Source organism: Delphinapterus leucas, chromosome 14, assembly GCF_059928025.1.
Source record: "Delphinapterus leucas isolate spDelLeu-1000000601 "Yukka" chromosome 14, BTC_Dleu_Yukka2, whole genome shotgun sequence".
In the NCBI taxonomy this organism is placed as follows: Eukaryota; Metazoa; Chordata; class Mammalia; order Artiodactyla; family Monodontidae; genus Delphinapterus; species Delphinapterus leucas.
The window spans coordinates 31,076,927-31,095,661 of NC_143142.1; the positions used below are offsets into that span (position 1 = coordinate 31,076,927).

The following is an 18,735-nucleotide window of genomic DNA, read 5'->3' on the forward strand; positions in this document are numbered from 1 at the left end:
GTCCACAAATCACCCTGGCTTATTTTACAAATGGGCCCCATGTCATTGGCAAGCAGCCCCTCCATTCAATATCCGTCCATAAAAATACAGCTTTAAAGCTATCGCTAAGATGGAATCTAGCCTTCCAAAGGCCCTCGAGGCTACAAGCACATCAACAGGGAACATAAAAACAAAGGGACCCAGATGAGAGGCGTTGACCTATGAGCAGACATCATTAAAGCAAACAGTTTCTGTCAACTTTGGGATGATTCCCGTATGAATTAGGTGATACTCCTAGGAAGGTGTAAATTAAGAACGGAGGAAAAGGGGGCGGAGGCCTCCTGAGAGATACCAAGCCTTGAGGTTTGAAGTCCACAGGCTATTGGGTTGCTGTCCACAGGTGAAGGGACCTTTTGTACCCAGACAGGGTCCCAGCAGAGCTGAGGGAGGTGTGAGCCACCTGCACGGAGGTTGCAGGTCAAAACCCAGAAGACACTGACAAGCGGTCCCAGCATCCCCGGACTCACCAGCACACTTGGTTCTGGTTCTGAGAGCGGGCCCAGGAGAACCGGTGCCACCCTCCCCTGGCCGGGTGAGAAGCACGCTGATCTCATACTCTGTGTCCGGGTCGAGATGCCCGATCTTGTAGCTCGTGGAGTCCACTGGCTGCCGGTCGCTCCAGCTCCCGCTGGCGGTGCAGTATTCCACCTCCCGGGCCACGATGGGCCCATCGCCATTGATAGAGTTGGCGTTGAGTTGGATCCACAGGTAGGTGGCCCCCACGGAGGCCAGCTGAGGGGGCGCGATGGGGACAGGGGGCTCTGAAAGGCAAACAGGAGGCCATCCTTCAGACACTTGAGAAGAGCTAAATGCACATCAATTACTAAAACAGGGAAGACATTAACATTTCAGCAATGAACTGACGAGAATGGTTTTGCTCAGGTTAATACGAAAAAGCATACTGAGGGAGGTTTGCGTAGCGTTCACATCTGTGAAATAAGCCATCTTTAAAACCGAAGCCTGCTCAGGTAGGTACATCCCCAGTTTGTTTTAGGACGCAATTCATTTTTCTCGAACAGCTACATAGGCACCAAAGGATTTTTTTGCACTAAAAGTGACTTGTAAAAACTCTCTCAAGTGGTAGTAATTAAGCTCTAGAAGTCTCTCCATTGTCAAGAGTTAAAAACACAAACAAAAAATAACCGAGTGTCTTCAAAATCACCCAAGGTATTAGTTATATCATTAAATTCAGTCTCCTTATATTTGTATTCCAAAGATATCATCACTTGAAAAACACGGACGAAATTATAGTTTATCTCATCATAAATGCATTGCCAGGGTGACTCGTTTTCCCCCCAAAAGCTATCCCAATGGACTCGTTCTGCTCCAGGAGCAGTGAGCACTTGGGGTGATAAAGTCCAGCACTGCCACTGTTCAGGGATCTTGCAGTAATGAGTCTTGTTAAAGCAGTGAATAGAAAGAAAAGCTCTAAAGCAAAGCACAAGTCATGCCCAGCTTGATAAAACTCTAAGCAATCAATGGCAAACGCTCTTTACAACCCAGGAAGGTCTCTCTCATTGCCGAAAACCTGAGACTGACTTCTTCTGGATCTTTGTCTGAGACAGGAGAGAGAGGCAATCTTGTTTTCCACAGTGTATCAGGTGCCAGGTGAATGGATCTCCAGGCACCAAATAAAGGCATTCCACGTGCCAGTGTCACTGTGAGTGGCGCCACACATGACATTAAGGAAGGAGATAACTGTATGAAATAATGTATCTCTATTTAATGAATCTCCATCGGAGAAAATGTTAAGTCCTAGTGATTTTTTTCAAGGATGTTTCTGCAGGGGGTTTGGGCCTTTTGGTGTGCTTTTGTTTTTAGCTCCTCCACACAAATGCATGTAAAATAAAGCCTGCTATTCTTTTACTGGCATGTGCACCTGTCTGCTCCATAGCAGACATAACCCGTTGCTCCCTGTCATGCTTCCTGCTGATGGGGACCTCAGGACAGCTCGTCCCATCTGAGGTTGGCCCCTAAGATGATACCGGGTAGATCCCTAGACCATCAAGAAACCAGCAACTCAAGTTCCTTTTGTTGGGTTGGGGCATCTTTGTTCTTTAACGTATCCAACGTGTGCTAAGTCATACTGACTTTTAAAATAGCTGGGGAAATCTCATGAGACTGAGGCTAAATGAGACACTTAAAAGATGAATTTTATTTGGGGGACCATAAATTTAGTGCAAATTTACTAAAATATTGTTCCTATTATTTATAAACTACAACTTTGTGCTAGCTCTTTGTTTGTTTAGATAGTTTTGATTCAACTCATAATCCATTTTGAGTTTATTTTTGTGTATGGTACTAGGAAGTATTCTAATTTTATTCTTTTACATGGAGCTGTCCAGTTTTCCCAGCACCACTTATTGAAGAGGCTGTCTTTTCTCCATTGTATACTCTTGCCTCCTTTATCAAAGATAAGGTGACCATAAGTGCATGGGTTTATCTCTGGGCTTTCTATCCTGTTCCATTGATCTATATTTCTGTTTTCGTGCCAGTACCATACTGTCTGGATTACTGTAACTTGTTACTTATAATAACTTGGTTATTTAGTAACGTATTGTTTATCCTCCATGTGTTTGTGTTTTTTACGGTGTTTTCCCTGTAATTAGTTTCTAATCTCATAGCGTTGTGGTCAGAAAAGATGCTTGATATGATTTCAATTTTCTGAAATTTACCAAGGCTTGATCTGCGACCCATGATGTGATCTATCCTGGAGGAACGCACTATCCTAGAGGAACGTTCCATGCGCACTTGAGAAGAAAGTGTAATCTGCTGTTTTCGAATGGAATATTTAATTAAATATCAATTAAATCTATCTCGTGTATTGCATCATTTAAAGCTTGTGTTTCCTTATTAATTTTCTGTTTGGATGATCTGTCCATTGGTGTAAGTGAGGTGTTAAAGTCCCCCACTAATATTGCATTACTGTCAATTTCCTCTTCCATAGCTGTTAGCAGTTGCCTTATGTATTGAGGTGCTCCTGTGTTGGGTGCATATATATTTATAATTGTTATATCTTCTTCTTGGATTGATCCTTTGATCATTATGTAGTGTCCCACCTTATCTCTTTTAACAGTCCTTATTTAAAGTTTATTTTATCTGATACGAGTATTGCTACTCCAGCTTTCTTTTGATTTCCATTTGCATGGAATATCTTTTTCCATCCCCTCACTGTCCATCTGTATGTGTCCCTAGGTCTGAAGTGGGTCTCTTGTAGACAGCATATATATGGGTCTTGTTTTTGTATCCATTCAGCGAGCCTGTGTCATTTGGTTGGAGCAATTAATCAATTCACGTTTAAGGTAATTATCTATATGTATGTTCCTATTACCATTTTCTTAATTGTTTTGGGTTTGTTTTTGTAGGTCCTTTTCTTCTCTTGTGTTTCCCATTTAGAGAAGTTCCTTTAGCATTTGTTGTACAGCTGGTTTGGTGATGCTGAATTCTCTTAGCTTTTGCTTGTCTGTAAAGCTTCTGATTTCTCCATCGAATCTGAATGAGATCCTTGCTGGGAGAGTAATTCTGGTTGTAGTTTCTTCCCTTTCATCACTTTAAGTATATCATGCCACTCCCTTCTGGCTTGTAGAGTTTCTGCTGAGAAATCAGCGTTAACCTTATGGGAGTTCCCTTGTATGTTATTTGTCGTTTTTCCCTTGCTGCTTTCAATAATTTTTCGTCTTTAATTTTTGCCAATTCGATTACTATGTGTCTCGGCCTGTTTCTCCTTGGGTTTCTCCTGCCTGGGACTCTCTGCGCTTCCTGGACTTGGGTGGCTATTTCCTTTCCCGTGTTAGGGAAGTTTTCAACTATAATCTCTTCAGATATTTTCTCTGGTCCTTTCTCTCTCTCTTCTCCTTCTCGGACCCCTATAACGTGAATGTTGTTGTGTTTAATGTTGTCCCAGAGGTCTCTTAGGCTGTCTTCATTTCTTTTCATTCTTTTTTCTTTACCCTGTTCTGCAGCAGTGAATTCCACCATTTTGTCTTCCAGGTTCCTTATCTGTTCTTCTGCCTCAGTTATTCTGGTATTGATTCCTTCTAGTGTATTTTTTTTGTGTGTGTGTGGTACGCGGGCCTCCCACTGTTGTGGCCTCTCCCGTTGCGGAGCACAGGCTCCGGACGCGCAGGCTCAGTGGCCATGGCTCACGGGCCCAGCCGCTCCGCAGCATGTGGGATCTTCCCGGACCGGGGCACGAAGCCATGTCCCCTGCATCGGCAGGCGGACTCTCAACCACTGCGCCACCAGGAAAGCCCTCTAGTGTATTTTTCATTTCAGTTATTGTATTGTTCCTCTCTGTTTGTTCTTCAGTTTTTCTAGGTGTTTGTTCTTTAATTCTTCTAGGTCTTTGTTAAACATTTCTTGCATCTTCTCGATCTTTGCCTCCATTCTTTTTCCAAGCTCCTGGTGCATCTTCATTATCATTATTGTGAATTCTTTTTCTGGAAGGTTGCCTATCTCCACTTCATTTAGTTTCTTTTCTGGGGTTTTATCTTGTTCCTTCATCTGGTACATAGCCCTCTGCCTTTTCATCTTGTCTATCTTTCTGTGAATGTGGTTTTTGTTCCACAGGCTTCAGGAATGTAGTTCTTGCTTCTGCTGTCTGCCCTCTGGTGGATGAGGCCATCAGGCTTGTGCAAGTTTCCTGATGGGAGGGACTGGTGGTGGGTAGAGCTGGCTGTTGCTCTGGTGGGCAGAGCTCAGTAAAACTTTAATCCACTTGTCTGCTGATGGGTGGTGCTGGGTTCCCTCCCTGTTGGTTGTCTGGCCTGAGGCGACCCAACACTGGAGCCCACCTGGCTCTCTGGTGGGACCAATGGCGGACTCTGGGAGGTTCTCACGCCAAGGATTATTTCCCAGAACTTCTGCTGCCAGTGTCCTTGTCCCCATGGTGAGCCACAGCCACCCCCCACCTCTGCAGGAGACCCTCCAACACTAGCAGGTAGGTCTGGGCCCCCCCCCCGGGGTCACTGCTCCTTCCCTGGGTCCCGATGCGCACACTACTTTGTGTGTGCCCTCCGAGAGTGGAGTCTCTGTTTCCCCCAGTCCTGTCGAAGTCCTGCAGTCAAATCCCGCTAGCCTTCAAAGTCTGATTCTCTAGGAATCCCTCCTCCCGTTGCCGGACCCCCAGGTTCGGAAGCCTGACGTGGGGCTCAGAAACTTCACTCCAGTGGGTGGACTTCTGTGGTATAAGTGTTCTCCAGTTTGTGGGTCACCCACCCAGCAGTTATGGGAATTGATTTTATTGTGATTGAGCCCCTCCTACCATCTCATTGTGGCTTCTCCTTTGTCTTTGGATGTGGAGCATCTTTTTGGCGAGTTCCAGTGTCTTCCTGTCGGTGATTGTTCAGCAGTTAGTTGTGATTCAGGTGCTCTTGGAAGAGGGAGTGAGAGCACGTCCTTCTACTCCTCCATCTTGAACCAATCTCAATATTTAAATTTTGAATAAATTTTCTCAAAGAGAAAGAAGGAAGGAACTCAATCTATACTAAGTGATAAAAAGCAATTTAAAATATTTAATCCAAGTGAAAGGGCATGATAAAAATAATTCTAAATCAAGCCAGCAAAGAAACAATTTATATACCTATAGATACATATCATATACATATATCTAATTGATATATATATATATGAATTCCTAATATATGTCTCCTATAATTAAATATGATATTGGCATATATGTATATATACATGAATTATGGAGATTACATGAAATATTTTTATGTCTTTGATTACCAAAAGCAGTGGTAGGCATAAAACAGACAAGAATGATAGTTTAAAATGACCTGGGCTTCATTTGTGGGCCAGCATCAAATCAGGGAATGACCTTAAGGAAGTTATAAACTCTTTGGACTTAAGTTTTTCCCATTTTGAAAAAATTAGCACTCTAAACACATGCATATAAAAAGTATTCAATCATACAGGTGGCCTAAACATGCCATTACATATTTTAAAGTAATTGTGTCAATGCAGTGCTTTATTTAATTAGTAGAATCCAGCATGTTATCTCATTTTGAAAAATCAAATACATGCAAAATATGGCTATAAAAATTATAAATGGAGGAAAAGTCAAACTCCAGATTTGAGCCATATCTGCAAGCCAATTGTCACCAGCTGTGGCAGGGTGCAGAGATGCAAAGGGTGCCCGGACATTTTATCACCATGACCCAAGATCCCTCCACGCTGTCGTAAGGCAGGAAAACGTGCGGCAGAAATGTAAGGACCCACTCAGCCTCTGTGCTTATGTGTGCTGTGGCAGACTAGAAATTTCTGACTTGCTTAGAACTCCCAACAAATTAACTTTCCCACAGAGGCAATTTTTAAAGAGGTGACTAGATTTCTATCGTACTGATTACAAAGCACCACGCCTCATGGGGCACGGGCACAGTGAAGCACTGTAGCAACCAGAAATCAGAAAACAGAACACAGTCACAAAGAACGGGACCAAGATGAAAATTAAGTAACAGTGATGACAATAAAGAACTCAGCCGTGGCAACAGCGAGGCAGCCGTTCTGCTGGATCTGTTGGCAAATGGTGTCCATTTTCCACAAGGAAACCCCTCGCTTCCCCGAGAGCCTTCTGCAGGGGAGGGTGTGCACATCTATGCAGAGTTTTAGTTTTCTTACAGGTAAAACCTAAACTCGGAAACTAGCCAGACGGGCTACAGTTTCACTACAAACCCAAAATCACAGGGCTCTGGTGTGGCAAATTAGACCATGTGAGCAGATGCTGCAGGGTGTGCTTCCTGGCTTCCTTCCACAGAACATTAGCCACTGCTGCAGATAAACAGTGCTGGGGGCAGGCTCCCCCCAAGCCGGGCGTGACTAACGTTGGCAGAGCTGATGTCACAGCAGTAGCGTCTGCCCGGATCACCTATAGATTTTATGGCAGAGGCTCTGGTCCCAGAGATTCTGATTCAACATGGGTGTGGTAATGGTGGTAGAGAATAGGTGGGCAGGTATTTGTATTTTGTTTTATTTGGAAAGGTGGTTCAGCCATGCATTCTCAGATGAGGACCACTGATGGACTAGAACGGAGAATAAGAGCCACTCAATGCCCCATCATGGCCTGAACAGGTGCTGGCTGCCTACTAGGTCTCCTGTTCTAAGTGCCATTCACATACCTTTTGCATCTGGTCCTCCTGATGGCCCTTTAGGGTCGATCACATTATTATGTCTATGTTAAACATGAGAAAACAGAAGCACCGAGAGGGTAAGCCATAGGACCACGCCCACACAGCTAGCTCTGGGGTTTGAACCCTGCAGTCTGTAAAACTGCTGACATAGAGAAATTTGCTGACAAAAGGAATAGTCCATCCAAAAGAGACCAAGTTTATGTTCCCCATTTAATAAATGCAGGGGAGAACATGTGACAAGCAGGCATCATTGTCTTCCCGTAGGAGGAAGCAGCAATGGCTTGCTACAAGGTATAAAAATGCCTCACGGTATATCTAAAAGTCCAAATTCTGTCTGGGACCAAAAATTGCCTTACCAGCTTAATACTATATAAACTCCTAAGTCCATGCACACACAAAAACATCAAACCAGCCAAAGGAAATTTATCCCCCCGCCTGTTTTTTACTCGTCTCCCACCTTCCTGAATATAATGACTCAATTTTTCAGTCATGCAAAATATAGTAATAGAACCTAACAGCAACATTATGAATGCTAACCCACTACTATCAATGTGGCTTGTATGATGTGACGGCGCATTTTTATACTGACACTGCTTCATTTTATTAACCACCCTGCTATCATAAACACCATGGCTGGGAAATATTTGCATATTAAGTGATTTTCTATCAGTAAAAAAATTTTATTCCTTAAAAAAAAATTTATAGGGTTGCAATCTCTGTACACAGAGTTGGCAAAAGAACTTGACCGGAGCACATTCATTGCTTTGTATGCAACTGAACCAACATAAATAAAATACATTTTTCAAAACTATTGCTCAGGTGCAAAATTTGTACTTAAAATGTAATCCATCCATACAGCCTGTCACCAAACTACTGTTCAGAAACAGACGAGGGTAAGTCTGAGCTTTCAACAAATCATGAACTCACAACCATCCCACATGTCTCTTTTAATAGACTATTTGGAGGTATAAAAATAACATTAAATACCTTTAACTACCAATTCTGCATAGTTGGATAGGCCAACTCCTCCATCGGTTCGAATCATGCAGCGGTATTTTCCAGCATCTCGTTTGGTTGTATTCATGACATTAAACGATGCTATGAATCGCCGGGAACTAGTCACCTTTATTTCCTTCAGAGGAGCATCCCGTACATCAATGCCCTGTAAACACGGGGATGGGGAGAGCAGAAAGAAACAATATCAGCTGTCATATGGAACCAGGAAGACATCTGAAGGCCCAGAATGGATGTTACTGATGTTACCTCCTTACAGATCTTGGTTCCACGGTTTATTACCCGTGGCAGTTGTTCCAGGAAAACAGGTGCCCAGAAACTGAAATTCTGCCTCGATCAACACTTTCAGGATTTGAGGGATGCAAAATTAAGTGTTCAGAAATGTCTTTGGTTTTGCCCCTTTAAAATGTTCATTATGTTATTCTGCCTCAACAGGAGGAGAGGAAAAAGCACATGGAAAAATTCTTCATTTTGCTCCCAAACTATCAACATTTAGTCTTTTTGTAATACTTAATCATTTTTTTTATACTTGGCTTGGAAACAAAATTAATTCGCACACTACCCTATGACTGACCTCATTTTATACATGAACTGATAAACAACTTATCAAGAGCTACATTAAAAATGTAAGTAGGTATTAGCATAAGTTCTGAAGGATGAGTCTCAGCTTTAGGATTTTCTTCCTGGAGCCATCAGAACCAAGCAGAAGTAGGTGCTTAATATTACCTGACACTGAAATGCTAGGAGAGAAGTTCCTTTGCACATCCCACAGCCCAGGACCACACAAAGCAGGTTCCAATACTGGAACAGTGCTGTCTTTACACTATCCCAGAGACATTAATTAAGTCCTTAGTTACGCAGACTTGGAAATCCATTCTATGCTTCCCACAGTTTAAAGCCTCAAGAAAGATTATAGATTTCAGTCCTATATATTCTTTTTCTTACAATTATCAGGAAAGAGGCTATCTTTAACATGTTATTTGCAAGTATTAATGAGAAAACAATGGGCAAAGACCTTAAGGCAAATGCACGACACCAAGCATTATGTCCAATTATTCACCCAGCAACCATGCTGGGTGCCATCCACGTGCTGTCACTGTGTTAGGACACTAGGCTCACAACAGTGGACAACAGAAAAGTGGCCCCAGTGTTCACAGTAGCGCTTCAGTTGCTGGGGAATATAGGCTTGAAATGGATACATGATCACCAATGATGGCCAGGGCAGGTGGCTGGCAGAAATCACAATGAGGCCATCTTTAGATATGGTGCCGTTTTGAGGAAGTGACATTGGAGCTGAGATCTGAAGGGTAAGTAGGAACTACAAGGCAAAGGGCAGGGTGGAAGAAAAGGCGTGCCCCGGTCAGAGAAGAGAGAACAAGAGGCCCGGGATGGTTAGAAAGAGCCGAAAGCTTTGGAGGACATCAAGGTGGCCAGTGGAACTGGGGAGGTGGGCACACACCTGTGCATTCAGGGACTCGCAGACCGTATGAAAATGTTTGTGTTTATAGGTATGAACACTCCAGGCTACCAATAATAAAACTCACCTGTAGAGCTCAGTGATTTATATTATGCAAAGCCTTTTAGAAGCTTTTGCTGTGATATTTTCTTTGTCAGTATGTCCTAACGGACATGAGTTTGGGAGTAGACGGACCAGGGTGCCAAACCTAACGTCAGAGTAATTTATGCTCCTGGGGCCCCCCTTTCCTCATCTGTAAGGGGACAATGCAACTGTCAGGGCAGTTGTGAGAATTTAAAGATATACATGCGCAAGGACACTTGCCTAATTATCGGGACCACAAGTCCCTGCCCGGATTCTGGACCAGCTGAGGGATGAGTTCAAGAAGAAAGGCGGACAGGCTGTCAAACACCTCGTTTAGTACCCGTGGACCTGGCCCTGCAGAATACGCAGAACACGGCCGATGCGCGGTAACCATCGGCTTGCGAGAACTGAAGCACGGAATTAGACTCACCCACCCAGCCACGGACCGCACTGCAAAACCACACCATCTCCGGCCCCCCACGTGGGGTGCTGCTGGCAAACTCGCAGGATGGAGGAAGGGCTGCTGTGGGGAGTGAGCTCCCAAAGGAGGGGCTGGGCCGGGCGTGCTCCCGGCTTCCGGTCCAGCAGCAACGCGTGGAAAGAGACAAGGCATCCAGGTGCTGCGCCAGTACAGTTCCTGCCACAGCGAAGGAAACGTCGGGCCCGCGGAAGAACAGTTCCCACGATCTTTAGTACTAGCTATCAAAACAGCCTTGTTAATAGCTTAAAGAGTCATAGATCTGAATGTGACATTAAATATATACCTTATATAGCCTATGTGAGTCTTTTTTATTACTAAATCCCCTCAGTTTGGTCTGACAAAGGGCACTGAGAAGTTAAACAAAACAACATCAATCCAGCATTAATTAATACAACAGGGGAAAGTATTTCTCTCTGTATTTCATACATTGTCTCCCATCCTCTCCCCCAAATAAATATAATAAATAATATTCTAAGGTCACTAGGAGTAACCTTAGACCTACTACTCTATAAAATTGAGTTTGTCTTTTTCAGACTGAAAAAAAAATCTAATCTCATTTTGAAAAAAAAAAAAAAGAGCCCTGAAGAAAGGCATACTTCACATTTATAATTATTTGCTTTGTTTATTAACAATGACAAAAACAAAAGGGCTACCTACTTATTTATTTACTTACTTGTGGCATGAATCTTGTAAGAATATACTTCTATAGTCATCTTGTAATATTTGTCCTAATGAAATAAGCCTGTCTCAAAAGAATGTTTATTCAAAAGAATTTTAAAGTATGCCCTTATGGATCCCTCACAAGTATTCAAGGATGTACTGAGGGCAGTCAAGTTTAAGAAAACCTCTGTGTTGGATTCATATATATGTTGAGAGGAGCTTTACTTCATAGCTGTTGACTTCGTGCCACAAATTTATCCTTTAAAATAAACAGCTTCAAACTAACAGCGTTACAGAACTCCAATGAGTCACATGAACTCTCAGGAATGGGACTTTTTTTTAAGCCCATGTATTTAATCACATAGAAAGTTAGATTCAGCTTCCTCAAGAGAAACAGTATATAGAAAGGAGAAAAGTGCTAGCTAGCAATCATTTTAGCTTAGAATCCATATGCCATCATAAATCTTGCTTCAATCTGCACGTATTTTCTATTACATCATTCACATGTACGTGGATCCAAGCATTCATTCAACCCACACTTAGTAAACATCTTTTATGAGGCAGGCACTCTACATATACAGGGAGCATGGGGTTAAGAGAATCATCCCTTACCTAATTGAATCCATAGTCTGGTTAGAAAAACAGACAGGTAAGGCACTAATTACACTACAGACCGAGGAACTGCCTGACACAGTAAACCCAGGAAAAAGAGCCTCCTCACCAGCGAGGGGGGTGAGGGCTGGCTTTCTAGAAAGCATGACTTGAGGCCATAACTGGGGATGCACAGGACTTTCTCAGGCAGTGAAGGAGGAAAAATGGAGCCAGTAATTGAGAAGAGCTCTGTAAAAGTCAACAGCCAAGACAGCTGAACTGTGGGGTGGTAGGTTTATTCTATTCCACTAGAACACAACGTGCTCCTGGAATGGCAGGTGATGAGGCTGGAATGGTAGAGCCCACACCCAGGAATAGGACCTGTGGAGGGTTACAGCTTATCCTGATGCCAGGAACACAAGGATTTTTGGCAAAAGGGTGACGTGAGCACATCTGTGGGTACAGTAATGGCCCAAAGCAAGGAGTGTGGAAGCCCAACTGATGTCAAGGAAACTGGCTGTATTTTCTGCAAAAATCATAGTAACACATGACAAAAGGAGGGATGAGAGACAGGAAGGGAGGGATTCTAAAGCTATTTAGGAAATATAATCTATAAAAGTGGGTTACCATATGATCCAGCAATCCCACTCCTGGGCATATACCTGGAGAAAACCATAATTTGAAAAGATACATGCTCCCCAATGATCATAGCAGCATTATATACAATAGCCAGGACATGGAAGCAACCTAAATGTCCATCGACAGACAAATGGATAAAGAAGATGTGGTACATATATACAATGGAATACTACTCAGCCATAAAAAAGATAGAAATAATGCCATTTGCAGCAACATGGATGGACCTAGAGATTATCACACTAAGTGAAGTAAGCCGGACAGAGAAAGACAAATATCATATTATATCACTCATACGTGGAATCTAAAAAACAACACAAATGAACTTATTTATAAAACAGAAACAGACTCGTAGACATAGAAAACAAAATTACGGTTACTAAAGGGGAAAGGTCAGGGGAGGGATAAATTAGGAGGTTGGGATTAACATACACACACTACTATATATAAAACAGATAATCAACAAGGACCTACTGTATAGCACAGGGAACTCTACTCAATACTCTGTAAAAACCTATATGGGAAAAGAATCTGAAAAATAATGGATATATATAACTGAATCACTTTGCTGTACACCCGAAACTAACACAACATTGTAAATCAACTATACCCTAATATAAAATAAAAATTAAATAAAAAAGAAAGAAATTTTTTAAAAGTGGGTTACACTGCAGTACCATCTTTCTCTTCTAGTAGATTATAAGTTCCTCAAGGTCATGAAACAGATGTATTCATTTTGTGGACATGGGTGCACAGGGAATAGAGCTCAATTAATATTTGCTGACTCTAGGAGTCATAGTGTCAGTGGAAAAAAGTTCCATAGGTAGGAAAGAAATGTGAGATTGTTATATTAACAGACTTATACCTGATCCTTACAACTGGACAGTGAATCTTTATTTACAAGGAATACCAACAGGGAAAAATAAAAGGATATTTTAGAGGATCTGTGTGCCCCTCTGTCAGCAACACTGCCCAGTCATTGTAATCGTAGTAGGCAAAATAGCGGTCCCCAAAGATGTCTACTCCCTGGTCACCAGAACCTGGGAGTTTGCAGATGAGATTAAAATAAGGATCTATGGTATAAATGGAGGTATTTTGTAAAGTAACCTTGAAACTGTAATTTGACATGTGTTTGGTCAGGCTGTGTCACGTTTAATTTGGTTTTTTTTCTATTCTCTTTTCATTTGAAAACTATGTTAGCAATAATTAATTCAATAATTACCACATTCTGCCATTAAAGGATATATTAGCACCATCAAAAAATAATAATAAAAAAATAAGGATCTAGAGATGGTAATATTATGCTAGATTATCCAGGTGGGCCCAATGTAATGATAAGGTAGGAGAAAGTAGGAAGGTCAGATGCAGAAGGAGATGTGACCAGAGAAGCAAGTGCTTTGAAGACTGAGGAAGGGACCATGAGCCACGAAATGCAGGAAGCTTCTGGAAGCTGCAGAAACAAAGGACAGATTCTCCCCTACAGCTTCCAGAAGGAGCCAGCCCTGCCATCACCTTATTTCAGGACTTCTGACCTCCAGAACAGTGAGATAATGAAGCCACTAAGTTTGTGGTAACTTGTTACAGCAGCAATAGGACAGTAATACAATGAATATCAGGATATTGAAAACTCCTGCGGCTTTTCAGAGATGCGCAATCGTCATGAATACTGACTTGTCAGAGTTACACAGCAAATCTTTAAGGCCAGTTTAGGTCTTATGGGCTAGCAACAGTTCTATTCAAAAGCTGTCACTGTAGCCAAAATAAAATAACAAAGTTGGAGGACTCACACTTCTCAACTTCAAAACTTACTACAAAGCTACTGTAATCAAAACACAGTGTGGTACTAGCATAAGGACAGACATAGACCAATGGAATAGGATAGAGAACCCAGAAATAGACCTCACAGGTCTGGTCAGTGGATTTTTGACATGGGTGCCAAGACCATTCAATGCGGAAATGATACTTTTTTCAACAAATGGTGCTGGTAAAACCGGACATCCATGTGCAAAACAATGAACTTGGCTTTTATTTTATACAAAATTAAATCAAATGATCAAATACCTAAAATTAAGAGCTAAAAGTATAAATCTCTCAGAAGAAAACATAGGGGGAAATCTTCATGATCCTAGATTTGGAATTGATTTCTTAAATACAATGCCAAAATCACAGGCAACAAAAGAAAAAATAGGTAAACTTGATTTCATCAAAATACAAACTTTTGTGCATCAAAGGACACTACCAAGAGAGTAAAAATACAACAACAGAATGAGAGAAAATATTTACAAATAATTTATCTCATAAGGGATTAATATCCTGAATACATAAAGAAGCTCTACAACTCAGCAAAACAACAGCAACAAAAACCAAACAATCCAATTTTAAAATGTGCAAAGGACTTAAATAGACATTTTCCCCAAAGAAGATACAGAAATGACCAATAAGCACATGAAAAGATGCTCAACATCATTAGCCATTAGGGAAATGCAAATCAAGACCACAATGAGATATCACTTCATACCCAGTAGAATGGCAATTATACCAAAAAAAAAAAAAAAAGAAAGAAAGAGAAAAGAAAAGAAAAAGAACAAGCATTGGCAAGGTTTAGTTTACTTTTTGTTACAGATCATTTTAATTTAAATAAAATTTAAATAGTGGTTTTACATATATAATATATGATATTATATATACATATATGATATATTATATATAATATATGATATATAGATAATATATGATATATATGATAATATATATATGATCTCTTCATTTAAATTTCTTGTGATATCTGTAGAATTTTTCATAGCATTAGATAATTTCAAAAACATGCTTTTTAATGTTTTCCACTGTATGGCTGTAGCTATTATTTATATAAGTAGTTCTCTATTGCTACACATTTAAATTATTTATATTTGTCACTATTATAAATGATCTTAGGACAATCCCTATTTCCTAAAATTATTAGGTCAAAAGGGAATAAAAATTTTTAAGTTTTTTTTTTTTTGGATGAATAACCTAAAATTCTCTATAGAGAGTTATTATCTATTTATAAGAATTGTGTGTTTTGGACTTCTCTGGTGGCACAGTGGTTAAGAATCCGCCTGCCAATGCAGGGGACACGGGTTCAAGCCCTGGTCCAGGGAGATCCCATGTACCGTGGAGCAACTAAGACCGTGTGCCACAACTACCTAGTCTGTGCTCTAGAGCCCACGAGCCACAACTACTGAGCCCGTGTGCCCCAACTGCTGAAGCCCACGTGCCTAGAGCCCATGCTCCACAACAAGAGAAGCCACTGCAATAAGAAGCCTGCACACTGCAACAAAGAGTAGCCCCCGCTCGCTGCAACTAGAGAAAGCCCGCGGGCAGCAACAAAGACCCAAGGCAGCCAAAAAAATAAATAATAAATAAATAAATAAAACCTTCCTTTAAAAAAAAAACTGTGTTTTTTAATGGGAATTCAAATGGCTCCTAAAATCAAGTTATTTTCCAACTCCTTTTAAATACTACAAACAGATCAAACAGGACAGGGAATTGGCCTAAATCACTGACCTTTTCTTATTAATATTTCCAATACAGTAGGGGGAAAAATCAGCTTATCTTGGGTAAAAGATCAAATATTCAGAAGAATATTTATATTTCTGTGGTACTGCATGCCTTTTATGGTACAAATTCATTTATTCTCTTAATCTATAGCACCCTTTTTTTTTTTTTTTTTTTCCGGTACGCGGGCCTCTCACTGTTGTGGCCTCTCCCGTTGCGGAGCACAGGCTCCGGATGCGCAGGCTCAGCGGCCATGGCTCTCGGGCCCAGCCGCTCCACGGCATGTGGGATCTTCCCGGACCGGGGCACGAACCCGTATCCCCTGCATCGGCAGGCGGACTCTCAACCACTGCGCCACCAGGGAATCCCTCGATAGCACTTTTAAACTAAAATAAATCCCATTTTTAATATTTTGAAGAATGATAAATTCCCTATAATATTATGAGATGCTGTGTAACTCTGACCTCTTTCTATCAGGCAAGGATGCTCCTTGAGACTCACATCTTCAGTATCCATAAGTGGATATTCCCAAAAATGGAAAATACCAACCAAACTAAGTAAGATTAAGTGTGCTTAAGATAATTTAACTGAAGAGCATGTAGCACTACTAAAATGTATATTTAGAATTAGGGACGCATGGCAAAATTTAAATATCTATAAGATTAATTACTCAGATTGACTCATTTAAATTTGTGGCATCACCAGGAATTTCATGCAAGTCGAAAATCCCACTTGGAAAACGTGAGCAGAATAGCTGCCTGAAGACTGTCGACCACTGAGGCCACATGTAAGGGGAATGAGATGAGCAGAGAAACAAACCAGGGAAGTCTGTGGAAGGCGGGAGGGAGAGGCAGGGAGATGGAGAGAACAAAAGGAAGAGGAAGAAGTGAGACCCGCAGAGAAAGAAGGGGCGATGCCAGTGCCAGATGGAAAGTGACAGGACAGGAGAGGAGGGGGCGCCCCAAGGAAAGGACCAAAGACCATGGGGACAGGGACGGGGGGAGGATTAAAACGAGAACAGATCATGTGCCCAAACGCCAGAGAAAGATGCGCTTCTGAGGGCCATATTCATTCTTTCCCTTTGAAATCCTGGCATTCACACTTTAATCCTGGTCTTGTTTCCTGAGGCTGAATACATTCAGCAGGTCCAACAGCACCTGTCGGTTCTGTATTAGCCCAGTTCTCAGATCACGTGCGTCAAGATGATTGGTTTAAGATGTGTCATATATATACAATGGAATATTACTCAGCCATAGAAAAAGTGAAATAATGCCATCTGCAGCAACACGGATGGACCTAGAGATTATCATACTAAGTGAAGTGAGTCAGGCAGAGAAAGGCAAATATCATGATATCACTTATATGTGGAATCTAAAAAAAGGATACAAATGAACTTAGTCACAAAATGGAAACAGACCCACAGAAAGAGAAAACAAATTTATGTTACCAAAGGGGAAAGGTGGTGGGGGAGAGATAAATTAGGAATTTGGAAGTAATATATACACACTATTATATAAAAAAGAGATAACCATCAAGGACCTATTGTATAGCACAAGGAACTATACTCACTATTTTGTAATAACCTATAAAGGAAAAGAATCTGAAAGAGAATGGATATATATCTATATATATATCCATTTTTTTAAACATCTTTATCGGAGTATAATTGCTTTACAATGGTGTGTTAGTTTCTGCTTTATAACAAAGTGAATCAGCTATACATATACATATGCCCCCATATCTCCTCCGTCTTGTGTAATACTGAAAGGGATTTAGGCACTGAATAGGTAACTGAACAGACTGATTTTTAAGATGCCTTTTGGTCCCCAGATACTCTTCCTTAGGTCAGAATTCAACAGGGAAGGCAGGGAACCATGGCTGGCCCATTTTCTCTGATGCTGGACGATGTGAAAGGGCTGAGTCCCTCTCCCTGTCTGCCTCTCCCCATGACAGGGAGGACCAGACATAACAATGTGTTCAGAACCTGGGGTACCCCTGAGCAGCGAGGAAACTATGGGGAGGCTGTTATTCCCGCAAAACAAAATGATGAAAATGTCCACTGGATAGAGACAGCACCTTTGTCAGGCAGTTTTCTCTCAATTTCACAGAGTTAGAAGAGGCGGCCCTGACAAGGACTGGAGAGCTGGTTCTTAATAGCATTACAGCAGGACAATGAGGCATCACCAAGGATGGGACTGCGATTGTTCTTTAGAATATGAGTTTCCCCGTAAGAGAGGCTCCGAGTCCTCAGGACAAAACCCCCGGTTCCAGGCAGAGCTCGGCACCAGGTGTCCAGGTGTTAAAGAAACTGCTGACCCATCTTTTGTCAACTTAATTAGACAACCATAACGGCCAAATCTGCAAGGAAATGATCTTAATGGGTTAAATGCAGCTTTTTAGAAAAGCAAGAGCATCTTCAAACACGCATGCATTTCAATTTGAGCAAGCCTGAAATAAAGTCCTGATAGTTATTTAAATTAGACTTCCAACCTTCTTTCTGCCTGGACTAACTCTAGGACTTCTAAATGAGCAGTAATTTGCCAGCAGAAAAGATACACATTAAGTCTTTCAGAAAGAGTTTTGCAATAATCAGAGCAATGATTGAAAGAAATTGAGGTCTGGGCAGTTAGCAGCGCTGGGAGCAAATTAATCCCATTTTGGAGCCACTCTGAGTGCAGGGGCCAAGAGAAGATACAGGAGAGCCGTTCGCCCCTCCTTAGCCATACGGGTGGGGATTAAACCGCACTTTCATTTCTTTAATAGAGAAAATAGTCCGTCTCGCTCCACTTTCAGATATGCCCATTTGTAAGATACCGGTTGAAATTCTTGCCAATGGGATCACTAATAGTATCAGCAGAGCCAGGAATAATTTTGTTTAAAACCTTTCCTGTAATCTAAATCCAATAATAATTGAATACCTCAACAAATCTACTTTCTGGAGCCCATGTATTTTTTAATTTTAATAACTCAGATGGTACTGACCTTTGATTTCTATCCCATAACCAAGCTAACACAAATATTTATCAACTTGGAATACTGAACCAGAAGTTCTTACTTATGTTATCATATACTGTCAATATCTATTGACACGTATTCTTCAACTG

At 41.4% G+C, this 18,735-nt stretch overlaps 1 protein-coding gene across 1 annotated transcript in view; it reads right to left on the bottom strand.

The window, feature by feature from the left end:
- Positions 1–18,735, bottom strand: part of PTPRM (protein tyrosine phosphatase receptor type M) — a 750,850-nt gene that overhangs the window by 413,741 nt on the left and 318,374 nt on the right. The window contains exons 6-7 of the mRNA XM_089894939.1: positions 8,160–8,334; positions 507–800 (exon numbers count right to left, since the gene is read on the bottom strand). Coding sequence (XP_089751065.1) covers positions 507–800; positions 8,160–8,334 — 469 coding nt within the window. The remainder of the gene's footprint in view (positions 1–506; positions 801–8,159; positions 8,335–18,735) is intronic.